This window comes from Meles meles, chromosome 2, assembly GCF_922984935.1.
Source record: "Meles meles chromosome 2, mMelMel3.1 paternal haplotype, whole genome shotgun sequence".
NCBI classification, from domain to species: Eukaryota; Metazoa; Chordata; class Mammalia; order Carnivora; family Mustelidae; genus Meles; species Meles meles.
The window spans coordinates 7222151-7236698 of NC_060067.1; the positions used below are offsets into that span (position 1 = coordinate 7222151).

The 14548-nt window shown below is 39.2% G+C and overlaps 1 protein-coding gene across 1 annotated transcript in view; it reads left to right on the forward strand.

Annotated features, from left to right (window-relative positions):
- The window catches only part of CDKL2 (cyclin dependent kinase like 2), a 47616-nt gene extending 34888 nt beyond the window's left edge, over positions 1-12728 (forward strand). The window contains exons 10-14 of the mRNA XM_045998293.1: positions 347-440; positions 2739-2862; positions 3107-3213; positions 9072-9160; positions 10661-12728. Of these exons, the coding sequence (XP_045854249.1) occupies positions 347-440; positions 2739-2862; positions 3107-3213; positions 9072-9137 (391 nt within the window). The 3' untranslated portion in view covers positions 9138-9160; positions 10661-12728. The remainder of the gene's footprint in view (positions 1-346; positions 441-2738; positions 2863-3106; positions 3214-9071; positions 9161-10660) is intronic.
- Positions 12729-14548: the final 1820 nt, after the last annotated feature.

The following is a 14548-nucleotide window of genomic DNA, read 5'->3' on the forward strand; positions in this document are numbered from 1 at the left end:
GTCTAAAAGCGTGAAAGGAGTTTATCATAATAAACGAAATAATTGGTTTTAAGGGTTTACCTGCATGGTATGGCTGTGGGCATTTGGTGGTCCAAAGATGCTCACTTTGGAAATTTTGCTGGAAGGAAAGTAGTTTATTTGGTTGGAGTTGGGAGGTAGGTGGGGGTCGTGAAGGTAGTGGCAAAGGACTGAATGTTTCGCCAGATCTATGTTCATTGTATTTAAGAACAGGTATTAAATGCTCATTAAACTGTAGATCCCTTGGCTTTGTGTCATTTGGTTTTGGTTTTGTGCTTGAAAAATAATTACGGCTGGTTCTAACTTAAATTTTTTGTTGTTGTTACAGAGTGGATGAAAAATCCAAGAAGTATTGTATCCCATTTGTTAAACCAAATAAACATTGTCCGTCAGGCGTTTATAATATTAATGTGGCCGCATCCGTAAGTGAACTATTCCCAGCGGTAGAAGAGCAAGCATTAGTCATTGCCAGACGCCCACTTGCATTCAATATAATAGTGAAGAACTGAGACTTTTATTTGCAGACATAGCGTAAAGTGGAACCTTAGTTTTATGTGTGTCATCCCAACCTGTCATAATAAACAATGTGAAACTGTTAAAGTTGAAGTAAGTTTTGCGAGTCTAGAAGTTTAAAAATAAGATATTATTGAAATGACATCTGCTTTAATTTTTTTGGTACTAGTAAATTTTCTTCATACTTGGCGATCAGTTCTTTTGTAGAGAAGGTGACAAGATAAATCGTGGTACCTCACTCATGCCAGGCTTTTGGTGAAAGTATTCTGTTGATTTGTTTATAAATATTTATTGATTATGTATCCTGTATGAGACCCTGGAGATGAAGAAATCCAATCCCTCTCTTCGAGGAGCTCCTGGTCTGGTATAGGGTCAACAAATTCAAACAGTGTTGGATTATAATAGTGGAAGCATGCACAAGGTTCAGAGGTCTTCTGAAGATTCAGAGGAGGGTGATTATGCTCAACATAACTGCTAGCATGCCTCTTTTTAAAATTAACTTAAATCATTATTATTCTTCCACTCAAAACCCTCCGTTGGCTTGTCATCTCTAAGTAAAGACCAAAGTCCTTGACGGGACCTGCAAGTCCCTGATTGACCCGCTTCCCTCTATTCTACCCAGGCTATTCTCATTCTTTTTTTTTTAAACTTTTTTTTTTTTTTTTTTAAAGATTTTATACATTTATTTGACAGAGAGAGAGATCACAAGTAGGCAGAGATGCCGGTAGAGAGAGGGGGAGAAGCAGGCTCCCTGCTGAGCAGAGAGCCCGATGCGGGGCTCGATCCCAGGACCCTGAGATCATGACCTGAGCTAAAGGCAGATGCTTAACCCACTGAGCCACCCAGGTGCCCTGGGCTATTCTCATTCTTGATCGAACTATTCCAACCCACTGATTTCCTTGTATTCCTTGAACATGACCAGACCCGCTCCTACATTTGGGAGCTTGTTATTTCCTCTGCTTTAGAACATTGTTATTTCCTCTGCTTTAGAACATTCCCCAGATAACCCAAAGAATTTGCCTTTTCTCCTCCTTGGCTTACATGAAGCCTTATAGTGAGAGCTTCCCTAATATCCTAACTCATTTTATCGCCCATTGCTCTCTATCCTCTCTCCTTGCTTCAATTTTTTTCCATTGAATACACCTAACAGCCTCTATGTGCATTTATCTATATTTCGTCTGTCTCCCCCAACTGGTATGTAAGTTTCCAAGGCAGGAATATGTGCTTTGTTTGTTTCCTTACAGCTCTACCCCACTACCCTTATCTGCTCTAGTACATAGAAGATGCTTAAGCAATGTGAGTGAATTTTTCTGCCAGGTAATGGGAGATGCGGATTTCCCAAAGGAGTGTTTTTCTCCCAGATTTCCCTCTTCTACCCTTCGCATTATCCTCGGGCTGAAAAATATGACCTTCTTTTCATATCTCTCATGATTTGGGCGTTGCATCTGCTTTTCTGTTCATTATTCTTGGCCCACGATTTCTATAACCGTAGTCCTTCTCTTTTTCACACCCTTCTGATTTCTTTGTAGATATTTTTGTGTTTCACATTCTTGGTCTGCTTTGGAAGATTACTTGGGTCACCAGGACTTGGCAGAGTAGTTGGTTCAGTCCCACGTTGCTGGAATTGATAACCTTTCCGGCGTTGCACAGTCAGGGCTGGCTGTTAATTTTAGATCTTATTTCTGCTTATCCTTATTTTTAAGAGGCAGTCAAGAGAGGAGGTAGAGATTAGTGGGGAGAAGACCCACTTGAGTCTTTTCGTGATGAAAATTGAGGCAGAATTAAGCCTAAACTGTCTTCAGCACCTGTTTCTTCAGCACCTGGGTTTAGAACCTGTATCCCGCTCCCCGGCCTCATGCGCTGATTCTGAAATGTGAATAACACATTATTATAAACGTCTCCTATATTTTATTTGTCACTCTTTGAATATGTATATCTAGTAGCCCGAACTCATTTTTTTTGTACTTACAGGTTTTTTGAAATAAATATTTATTTTATAACTGATTTGAACCAAGACCTTCGTACTTTATTCAAAGAACGAGCAGAAACACCCAAATACAAAAACTCAAAAGCTCATTGCAGGTCTTCTGAAATTTTGTGTTATTCTTAAATTCCTAAAGTTTAGGATATCAATATATTAGTTACAAAGGGGGCAAGCCATGCTTACCTGGAAGCTAATTCACTTGTGTTAATCCTTCTGATATTAGGTCACTAGTGAAAAGAGCCTCCTTCAGGCAAGTAAGAAAAGGAGGGAATACTCCAAGACAGATGTCCGTTTGCCTGAACTAAACTACAGCCATCTCCCTGAACTAAGAGCCTTGGAAGGCATAGGTTTGTTTATAATGCTCTTACTTTTGCAGCCTTTTTTGTATACACTATTAAAAATATGTGTTAAATAAACTAACAAAATATGAAGAATAAAAAATGTAGTAACCTTACATATTTATGTAAATATGTACAGATTTATGTAAGTAAATATGTACATTGTGTACATACTGAGGGATAGATACAGAATGTGGAAAAACTAACAAAAATGTCTAATTTTTTCTCTGTGTTTATGGTTATTTTTATTTAGCTCGAAATTCCAGGTTAATAAGGAAAGAGAACAAGAATCTCTCAGAATCTCGAATTCCTTCTCTGGCCACTATTGACTTGCATACGCCCAGTGTCGCATTACATCAGGTACAGGAATCCTCTCTAGGATGGATAGAACTTGGGTCTCATACTTCCTCATTAAAGTAGCTTAGGAAAAGTTGGCTTTTAAGGATTAGACATGTTTATTGGTGGATCTGTATGATTTTGTTTGTTAAATTTTTTCTTACTGTTCATTGCTCTTAGTACCTTTATCACACATATGTTTATATAGACATTTTCCAGCTTACAGTCATCAATTTTTTATAGATTAAAAATACGCACACAGCCTAGCTATGGCTTTTATGTAACTTTTGTGGTAATTTGTAGTATTTCACTGCATTAACCCAAATGTTATAACCCGTATTTCACTCCTTGAATTGTTTTTATTTTTATTTTTTTATTTTTATTTTTAATTTTGTTTACTTATTAGACAGAGATCACAGGTAGGCAGAGAGGCAGGCAGAGAGAGAGGAGGAAGCAGGCTCCCCACGGAGCAGAGAGCCTGATGCGGAGCTCGATTCCAGGACCCTGAGATCATGACCTGAGCTGAAGGCAGAGACTTTAACCCACTGAGCCACCCAGGCGCCCCTGTTTTTATTTTTTTTTTAAATGTATCATCTATTTGACATTTTCCCCCAAGACAACCCACTCCATGTATGTTAAAGACTGCTTTTTCCACATGTAATCATTTTTCTGTAATTTCTCTTAATTCTTCAGAACAGTTACATTTCTGCTGCTTCAGCCAACAGTCATATCACTCATTTTCACATTAAGAACACTGGTAAACTTTTAAATTTCCTGAACCAACCCTAACTAGTTATAAACTTTGGATATGTATCATTGCACTTAAGGATTTCTCACTTCTCCTTGGTGCTGGACAACTTTTGTTTTGGGATTTATTTCTCCGTCCTTATTATTGAAGCATCTCTGTTTCCTGGATCGCACCCGTGTGTTGCCTCTGAATCTGTGTGGGTGCTTTTTTCTACCAGTACTCCTGGTATGGTTTTGATTTTTGGAGAGCTCTACAAACAAGGGAATAATATTGTTGAGGGTAACAAATTACAGTGGCAGTTGCCCAGCGATACTGAGAAACTGGTTTATCGACTGCTGTCACTTTGCCTTAACTACTGCTAACAATTTCTGCAGCAACATAATCAAAGCTAAACAAATTCCTGTTGTGTGAAGATTAATTACCATCACACATTTTACTTTTAGAACTACAGAGTCTCAATAAATTCCTTGTAAACTTCTAATCTTAAATTGAATGTAGATTTTAAAGGTGCAGAATTTTTCACTTGCTCTCTGTGAGTAGTAGTATTGTTCAAAACCACTTTTTAGGTGTCGCATAACCAAATCTAGTTTCATGAAATGGAAGAAAGGCTTTGGCGGCCTTCATACTTCAAATTTTTATTTGTTCCTTTGAACCAATCCTCTTATATTTATAAATTGGTTCTGTGTTTTTACTCTTATTTACTTGTTCATTTCCCAGTGTATTTAATATTTAAAATACACTAAACGAGAAAGTAGGTGTAGTGAAAAACACAAATTAATAGCAAAATAAGATGAGTCTGTGTGTGGAAAATCTGAATGGGAAGAGAAGCAACCGGAGTCTGAAAGCAAGTGGCTTTCTGGCAGAAGCTGGGACTCTCCTCGCCCTCTTCATGGTGTGGATCAGTACATTGAACGGGATTTTGTTTCTGCGCCTAACACAAACATTCTCACATGTATAAAAATCTATCTCTATAGACTTGTGGAACGTCTGTAAGATAGATTTTTGTAAGTGAAGTATGGCATAATCCATGGGATCTGTCTCCGCTGGCCCCCTTCCTACACCCTTACACCCGTTATATACTTCTCTATGTATGTAGCGACACAGTTCTTTCTCCAAGCAGTGTTTAAGCTTCATCCCACCAATTTTGATATGTTGTATTTTCATTATACTCAGCCCAAACATTTTCTTAGTTCCCTTGTAATTTCTTGTTTAACCCAGGAATTAATTAGAAATGTGTTGTTTTATAGTTAGATATTTAGGGTTTCCCTAGTATTTTATTATTATTGACTTGTCATTTAATTCCATGTGGTCAGGGAAGATACTGTGTATGATTCTGATTGTTTTAGATTCATTGAGATATGTTTTATGGCTCAGCATATGGTCTGTCTTGGTGAATGAACCTGTTTCCTTGAAAACAACATATATATTCTTCAGTTGTTTAACATAGTCTACTCTAAACGTGGAATTAGATTAAGGTGGTTGATAGTGTACTTCAGATCTTCTGTGTCCTTCATGATTTTTTTGTTCGTTTGGTCCTATCAGTTCCTGAAAGAGTGCTGTCAAAATCTTTTTTTTTTTAACATCACATATTATTTTAATAACATTTAAATTAGTAGAAAATAGTCTCCAAATTAACATTAAATAGAAAAATCCAGTAAAATCTTTTACTGACTATGGAATTATTAATTTTTCTCTTATATCTGTTTTTGTTTCATGTATCTTACATCTCTATTATTAGGTACATGCACACTTATAATTGTTTTTGTCTTCCTGATACACTGTTCCTTTTATCATGATGAAATATCTCTCTTTAACTCTTGTAGTGCTCTGTGCCACAAAGTTCATTTTATATGAGAGTAAGACAGCCATTCCAGCTTACTTATACTTACTTGTTTCCATGGTATATCTTTTTACTTTTATACAATCTGTTTTTAAAATTTACAGTGTTGGGGCGCCTGGGTGGCTCAGTGGGTTAAGCCTCTGCCTTCGGCTCGGGTCATGATCTCGGGGTCCTGGGATCGAGTCCCGCATCGGGCTCTCTGCTCAGCAGGGAGCCTGCTTCCCTCTCTCTCTCTGCCTGCCTCTCTGCCTACTTGTGATCTCTCTCTGTCAAATAAATAAATAAAATCTTTAAAAAAAAATAAAAAAAAATAAAATTTACAGTGTTTCCTGTAGGTAGGGTCTTTCTTTTGTATCCATTCTATCAGTTCAGTTCTTTTAATTGGAATGTGTATTCATGTTCTGTGCATTCTAATAAACTACTGCCAACTTAAAATATTTATTATCTCACAGTTTCCATAGGTCAGAAGCCTGGGCATAGCTGCTTCTCTCCTTGAGTCTTACAGGTTGAAATCAGGATTTCAGTAGGGCTGCATTTCTTTCTGGAGAATCTAGGGGAGAACCTATTTCTAGGCCCACTCGGACTGTTGGCGGAATTTAGTTCCATGAGGTTGTGGGACTGAGGTCCCTGTTTCTTTGCTGGCTGACCCCTGGGCGTTGTCCGCTTTTAGAGGCTATCCCCATTCCTTGGCTTGTGGCCTACTTCTCCATCTGCAAAGCTATCAATAATGGTCAAGTTGTTCTTACTCTTTGAGCCTCTCTTGTCTCCCTTTCTGCCTCATCTCTGACTTACTCTTCTGCTTTTAAGAGTGCACATGATGGGGATGCCTGGGTGGCTCAGTGGGTTAAGCCTCTGCCTTCGGCTCAGGTCCTGATCTCAGGGTCCTGGAATTGAGCCCCGCATCAGGCTCTCTGCTCAGCAGGGAGCCTGCTTCCTCCTCTCTCTCTGCCTGCCTCTCTACCTACTTGTGATCTCTCTCTCTCTCTCAAATACATAAATAAACAAAATCTTAAAAAAAAAAAAAAAGAGTGCACATGATGGTTTACCAGGTCTACATTAAGCCTGCCAGGATAATCTTTCTATCTTGGGGTCAGCTGATTACCAACATTAATTCCACGTGCAAAGATGCTTCATAGCAGGAGCTAAATTAGTTTGATTGACTAAGCAGGGGCAGGAGACTTAGGGTGATAGCTTCAGAATTCTGCCTGCTAGTGAATAGTTAGGCCATTAACATTTAATGTGATGATTGATATATCTAGATCTAGCTCTATATATTATATAGGTATAAAGATCTATATAGATATAATAGGTATAATAGATATCTCATATAGATATAAGATCTAGCTCTTTATATTATTTGTTTTTTTGTTTGTTCCTTTGTTTTCCCTTTCCAGTCTTCTTTTGTATTTGAGTATTTTTAGTATTGGCTTTTTGGGGATATTTCTTGGTATGATTTTTTTTAGTGATTGCTCTAGCTTTTGCAATGTACATAACTAATCTCTCACAGTGTACTTAGAGTAAATATTGTACCACTTACAAAATGTAGAAAACTCACAGACATATTTCCATTTACTTCAACCTAGACTTTATGTTAGAATTGTATGTCTTTTATTGAAAACTGTTCTAAGTCATACATTTTGCTCTAAATAGTCATAAATATTTTAAGCAATTTAGGAAAAAAAGTAGTCTTCTATATTTACCAACTTGCCGTTTCTGCTGTTCCTACCTTCTTTCTTAAAGATTACAGTTTTGTTTTCTGGTACCATTTTTCTTCAGCTTGAAAAACTTTCTTTAGCATTTCTTCCAGAGCAGGTCTGATGAGTGACAAATCCTCATATATAACTTCCCCAAGTTTATAAAGTCCCAACATCTGGGCCATCTCAAGACTGGTATCTGTTGATTTTCTTTTCCCTTGAGAATTGCTTACGCTTTCCTGGATCCTTTTTTTGAAGATTTTATTTATTTATTTGACAGAGAGAGAGCACAAGCAAGGGGAGCGGCAACCAGAGGGAAAGGGAGAAGCAGGCCTGGACCCTGGGATCATGACCTGAGCCGAGGGCAGACCCTTAACCAACTGAGCCACCCAGGCGCCCCACTAGATCTTTTTATGGCCAAAATCTTGATTGTCTCTCGGAAACTGTGAATGTTGTGTTGTGTAGCCTCTGGGTCCCATTTTAATCCTTCATAATCCTCTGGAGAATGCTGAAATTTTTGTTTTAGCAGGCGATCATCCAGCTTTTGTTCACACTATACATTCTGCCTTATCCCCTGTGAGAAGTGTTTCAAATCTCAGTTCTCGAAGTCTTTGACATCCTAGTTTGCATCTGCCTTGTGCTTACGTGGCTCTGGGGTTAGCTAGAGACTCATGCAGGCAATTCAAATCGCAGTTCGGTTCTCCCAAGCACACCCTCTGCTGGGCTGGTGGAGCGCTGCCGAGCGTGCGCGCTGCAGGAACTGAGCTGAGACTCCCGAGGCGCGCACACAGAATGAGACGGTCCTCTCCTCGGACCCTCTTCCCTCCGGGACCATCCCTCTCCCCACATAATTGCTGGCCTTCAGGGCCCCTTTTTCCTGTGTGTTTTTTTTTTTTTGTTTGTTTTGTTTTGTTTTTCCGGGATAATAAGGGAGTTTCTTTCTTTCTTTTTTTTTTTAAAGATTTTATTTATTTATTTGACAGACAGAGATCACAAGTAGGCAGAGAGGCAGGCAGAGAGAGAGGGGAAGCAGGCTCCCTGCTGAGCAGAGAGCCCAGTGCGGGGCTCAATCCCAGGACCCTGAGATCGTGACCTGAGCGGAAGGCAGAGACTTAACCCACTGACCCACCGAGGTGCCCCAAAAGGAAGTTTCTTTCAGACGTTTGGCCTTTTGTACTACTTCATTACTCTGAGATTAGGGCCTGCCTTTGGACAGAGGCACAGAAATGAAAAACAAAATTGGGAAGCCACATTCAAGTGAACGATCACATTGCCAACTTTTGACTCCTCTGCTTAATCTTCAGTTTTTTTTTTTATATTTTTCCTAAAGGGTTTTATTGGTTTGGTAATAAGTAGGAGAAATGGGTTATAGTGGGTTCGTACTACCTCTACACACCAGAAGTCTCTTTCAACTTACGTATCAACAAAGAGGTCAAAGAATAACGTCTCTTTATTTCCTCAGCCTCTTCTGTGGCAGCAGCTGGAACTATGACTAGTCAATTCTAAGCATCTGGTATTTGAGGAACGAGAATGGGGATTTTGGGAGGAGTGGCACTTCTACAACTATTGAGACACTGAGTGCTTGATTGTTCACTTACAGGTATCAGGATCCCCCCCGTCAGATGACCTGGAGGCGGATCTGCCTCGAATGGAACACCAGCACTGAGAGCCGTTTTGGTTCTGAACTGGGTATGTCAGGTGTCTCATCCTGAAAGCAAAGTATCCTCCCATGAGAATATTTTGTAGCTTTCTGAAGTCCAGATACTGTAGCTAACATCATCTCCAGTGATTGACACCATGAGAACTCCTGATGGAGAAAGAGTTGTGTCCCTTAAAAATACAGAAGTGACATTTGTTTCTGGGGTGAAATCCCTTTTCATAGAGCTTACATCGCTTGCTCTTAAACTAATCTCCCGTATTTTATTGGCTCCCTAATGCGAATTTACGACGACCAGTGCTGTGGAAGGATACATGCTTATCGCCCTTCTCAGTCATTTGTCCCTTTGGGCTCTTAAAGCAAGAAAGACAAAATGATTGCCTGGTAATCTTCTTCCCAATAAAGAAGGATCAGCACTATACCAGATGATTGCTTCCCATTTATATATTTATTTACTTATTTTAATTTTTGCTTCTACTGGACTTTACATTGTCCTGCTACTCTACCACAGGAAAAAGAGCCTTGCCAGCTCCAGGCCTGTACCACGTGTCACCGCAGAAAAAAACAGGGCCCCTGGAACACCTTCCCACCTCACTGTGGACCTATTCACAGGATAAATACATGCCACACATTTTTTTTTTAAAGAAAGCAGAATAGATTAATAACAAGTGATTAGGCATCAACAATGACTTGGAAAATCAAATGTCAATTTTAAATGGTAACGGGGTTATAAAAAAAATAAAAAAATACTAAAAAAATGAAAACAAAAATCAGACCTTTTTTTTTTCTTTTAAAGATTTTATTTATTTGACAGGCAGAGATTATAAGCAGGCAGAGAGGCAGACAGAGGGCTGGGGGGAAGCAGGCTCCCTGCTGAGCAGAGAGCCCGATGTGGGGGCCCGATCATGGATCCAGGACTCCAGGATCATGACCTGGGCTGAAGGCAGAGGTGTTAACCCACTGAGCCACACGGGTGCCCCCAAATCAGACCTTTTGAGTGCTAATTCACTCTGCGACAGGTCATCCAATGTTTCATATCTTATTAGCTATAAAATGTGATGATAATAAAATCCCACCTTCTCATAAATATATCGTTGTCATTAATCTGTTAACCTCCACAAAGCATTTTGAATGTCTGTGCCATCATATGTGAATTTACTACGAAGTGAACAAGTCTTAATTCCTCACTGCTACGGGTCCCTTCCAAGGCTCTGGGAGAAGTCTCGGCAATGCACTCATTACACAAACTGTACGAACTGTAACCTCTATGAAACTTGGATCTGTTGTGTCAAAACCAGTCATTATTTACAGACTAGGAGATGATACGCTACACATGGAAGATTGACAATTATCCTAAAGAATGTCTTTAAAACCTTGGTTTTGAACCAGATGGTTTAGTCTAAAGTTTTCTTAGCGTATGTAAAACTTACAATATTATAAATATCTTTAATGTGAGAAGCAAGGGAGATAGAAATGGATTTCTAGAAAGATCTTATGGAAACCATTGGGCATATGTTCCCCTGTGATTTTAGATGCTGCTCTAGCCCTTGAGATGACATCCCCTTGCAACAGAAGGGCTGATATCCTACAAAGAGAGATCGTGGTTTTGTCCTTTACTTCTGAACTGCCTGCATTTTCTGAGAAAGGCCTTGCAGAAGAAAAAAGACAAAGACTTCCAAGTGTTTCCAAGGAAGATTGAATAAGTGCGCCTCCCGGCTGCTATCCTGTCGCCTTCCCAGGTCTCTTGCTATTTCAGGATATATCCAACGGAAGAATAGTGATATGGTTCTTGTTACATGAATGTGTATTTATTGTTAGTAAATTGTGCATTTAAAATTACCCAAGAGTAAAAAAAAGTTTAAAAAGAGAGAAAGAATCATTATCATGGTCATGTTATATGCACTTTCTGTGTTATCTATATAAATGTGTACATTTATTTAGGAATGGGTTTGGTGGAGGTAAGTGATTAAAAACTAGGATCAGTTGAAGAAATGAACAAATTAGGATCAGTAAGAGAAAATGTTTCCCTTACCCTAATTTAACTGTAAATACACATTTAAAAAGCTTGCTTGTTTCTAGGCTTTAAGGAGATAGGTAATTGCTCTCTATGGATAGAAGTCTGTCTTTGGTTTCTGTGATTATTGTTGATGTTTGATCACTGTGTGACGGGAATCTGGCCTCTCTGCTGATCTTCTAAGAACCACACTACTGCAAATGTCTCAAGGAAGCTTTTTATGTCTAGTGATTTAGTATGACCGGACCTTAGATAATCCTCTGTAGTGAAGACCGTGGCGCCGGTGTTCCTGCGTGCAGGACAGCAGTGAAGCAAGAATGGTGACGGAGAATTTCGTAGGTTTACCTGCAAGTTGAGGACCGTGCCCGTCATTGAGAAAGGAAGTATATATGCACAAAATTAGGAGATGGGAAGCTGGCTTACTGACCGACTAGGACTGGTTACTTTTCTCTTGGCCAATTACTGTTGATCTACCCCCCCCCCCCCCCCCATAGAGGCTTTGGGAAGGAACATCCATTGTTACGGACTTCTCTCCTGTCCACTGGTAGTTTGAAAGTGATAGCAGACAGAACCCAGAGATGTTCCTGTCTTCCCATTTTCTCAAACACTTAGGCCTTCCCAAAAGTTCTTCACCAATAGACAAAACTATCTACCTACAGTCCTCCCTTTTTTTCTCGTGCCCCAGTCCATGGCTTCTGGGTGGGAAGCTGAAGCCAGTTTGACTCTAGGTTTTTGGTTTCCAGTTTGCTGGTCATACTCTGCGTTTATTGTTTTAGAGAATCGTTAGGGGGACCAGAACTTGTGTGTTTTTCTTGGCTTTAACCGGTTAACAACATGTTTTTTTCCAAAAGACACTGACTAGAACTTAGGCCAAGAATTTAACTAGCACTTTTCTTTATTACTATGTGGAGCTTAATATTGACATTTTGAATTTAGATACTTGGTCCTCAAAAAAGCAGGACATTCAAGAAGAGACAAATTGAGGGATTCCAATGTAGAAGTCTATAGGTGGTTCAATTAAAATTCTGTCTTGATTTTGAAGCTCTGTTTTTAAACTCTGACCAGGTGTTTGACTAAACTGGTATGACTAATATGCTAGACAAAATGAATGTGTAGGCATTAATAGGCTTCACATTGAGATATTGTTTTATTTTTACTTTAAAAAGTATTGCCAATAGATTGTACAGTGTGGGAGGCAGACAATACTTAAAAGCCAAGTGGCTTTCCGGCTTATTTTGATGCAATTTTTATTTAAAGACCGTGTGTACATATCACCTCAGTGTCTAAGGATCTAGGATCAATTATCTGTATTTGCTTTTGGTATCTTTCTAAGTGCAAGTTGAGACTTGAGGATCATATCTGGTTAGAACCTTGGCGGAACTACTTGAAAAAACTACTTGAAAAAGAAGATTTTTGCAAACTGGAGCTATAGATACTGAACCAGAAATAATTCTTTCAGTTTAAGATTACTCTGTTCTCCTTACAAGGATATGACTAAATGTAACTGGAAATATGTGTATGTCCTGGCGGGGGGGAGATGGGCTTGCTGTTGGATGTATGTTTTACAATTAATAAATATTATATCTTACTGAGCTCCATAGATGATTTTATTTGCATTTATTTAAGAGAATACAAACAATGTATACAACATTGTATGGAATTTAACAAATACATTTGAAATAATCTGTTAATTCTTTTTTGGAAACTTGGATACAGGGGTGGCAAGTTGTCTTTTTTTAAATCAGGTTTTAATTTTAATTCCGGCATAGTTAACCTAGAGCTATGTTAGTTTCAGGTGTACAATATAGTGATTCACCAATTCTATACACGACTCAGTGCTCATCAAGGTAAGGGCACTCTTAATCCCCGTCACCTGTTTCACCCATCCCCCACCTACACCCCCCACCCCCGGTAACCCACTATTTCTTCCCTATTTAAGGGTCTGTTTTTGGTTTGTCTTTTTTCTCCTTTGTTTGCTTGTTTTGTTTCTGAAATTCCCCGTGAGGGAAATCATATGGTATTTGTCTTTCTCTGACTGGTTTATTTCACTTGGCTAATGCTGCTCTCTAGAGCCAGCCATGCTGTTGCAAATGGCAAGATTTCATTCTTTTTTAATGGCTGAAAAATACTGCATTCCACTTCTTTATCCACCCATCTAGAGACGGACACCTGTGCTGCTTCCGTGATTTGGCTACTGTAACTAATGCTGCAGTAGACATAGGGGTGCATGTATCTTTTCGAATTAGTCCTTTTGTATTCTTTGTATTGTGTTCAATACAGTTAGTAGTTTTTTTTTTTTTTTTTTTTTTTTTTTTTTTTAAAGATTTTTTTTATTTATTTATTTGACAGAGAGAGAGATCACAAGTAGGCAGAGAGGCAGGCAGAGAGAGAGGAGGAAGCAGGCTCCCTGCAGAGCAGAGAGCCCGATGCGGGACTCGATCCCAGAACCCTGAGATCATGACCTGAGCCGAAGGCAGCGGCTTAATCCACTGAGCCACCCAGGCGCCCCCAGTTAGTAGTTTTGTATTCCACTACCCAGTAGTAGAATTACTAGATCATATGCTGGTTCTGTTTTTAATTTTTTGAGGAACCTCCATACTGTTTTCCACAGTGGCTACATCAGTTTGCATTCCCACCAACAGTGCATGGATGTTCCTTCTCCATATCCTTGCCAACACCTGTTGTTTCTAAAGTTTTTTATTTTAACCGTTCTGAGAGGTTTGTGGTGATATCTCCTTCTAGTTTTAATTTGTATTTCCCCAGTGAAGAGGGATGTTGAGCATCTTTTCATGTGTCCGTTGGCCAAGTGTACGTCTTATTTGGAGGAACGTCTGCCCATGTCTTCTGCTCATGTTTATCAGATTATTTGTTTTGGAGGCGTTGCTGAATTAGTTTTCTTGTACAGCACATGATACGAGCAGCCTGGTTATAAAGAAACATGTTTTGTGAAGACTACCTGGTCAGAGTTGTGACAGATGGAGGTTTAGAACTTGGGTCTCCTGATTGAGAATCCCTGGCTTGTTTGGAATTGCTGACTGCCTGTTGGAATGGGAACAAAGAAGATAGGTTTCCTTATGTGACTCCCTCATTATTGGTTCTTTTATCTGAGTTGTGCTACAATCTCGATCTGTAGTAAACTCTGAGTCAAACTGGACTGAAAGATGTGACAGACTTGTTTTCTAAGCCCTCCTCTATACAACTGAACCACTGGCAGGGACTTAGAAGCAGGAGGATCTTTTCTCCTAAGGCTTTAAGGCTGGTCCTCATGAATTGGACTCCATGGATTTTTCTTTATTGTTTTGTGTTGTGTCTTTACATTGGTAATGGACTCTTAACACTCCTCTATGTGAATGAAAATTGTTTTTTATTCACTGCTCTTAGAGGGCCTTATTTTTCCTCTTGATAG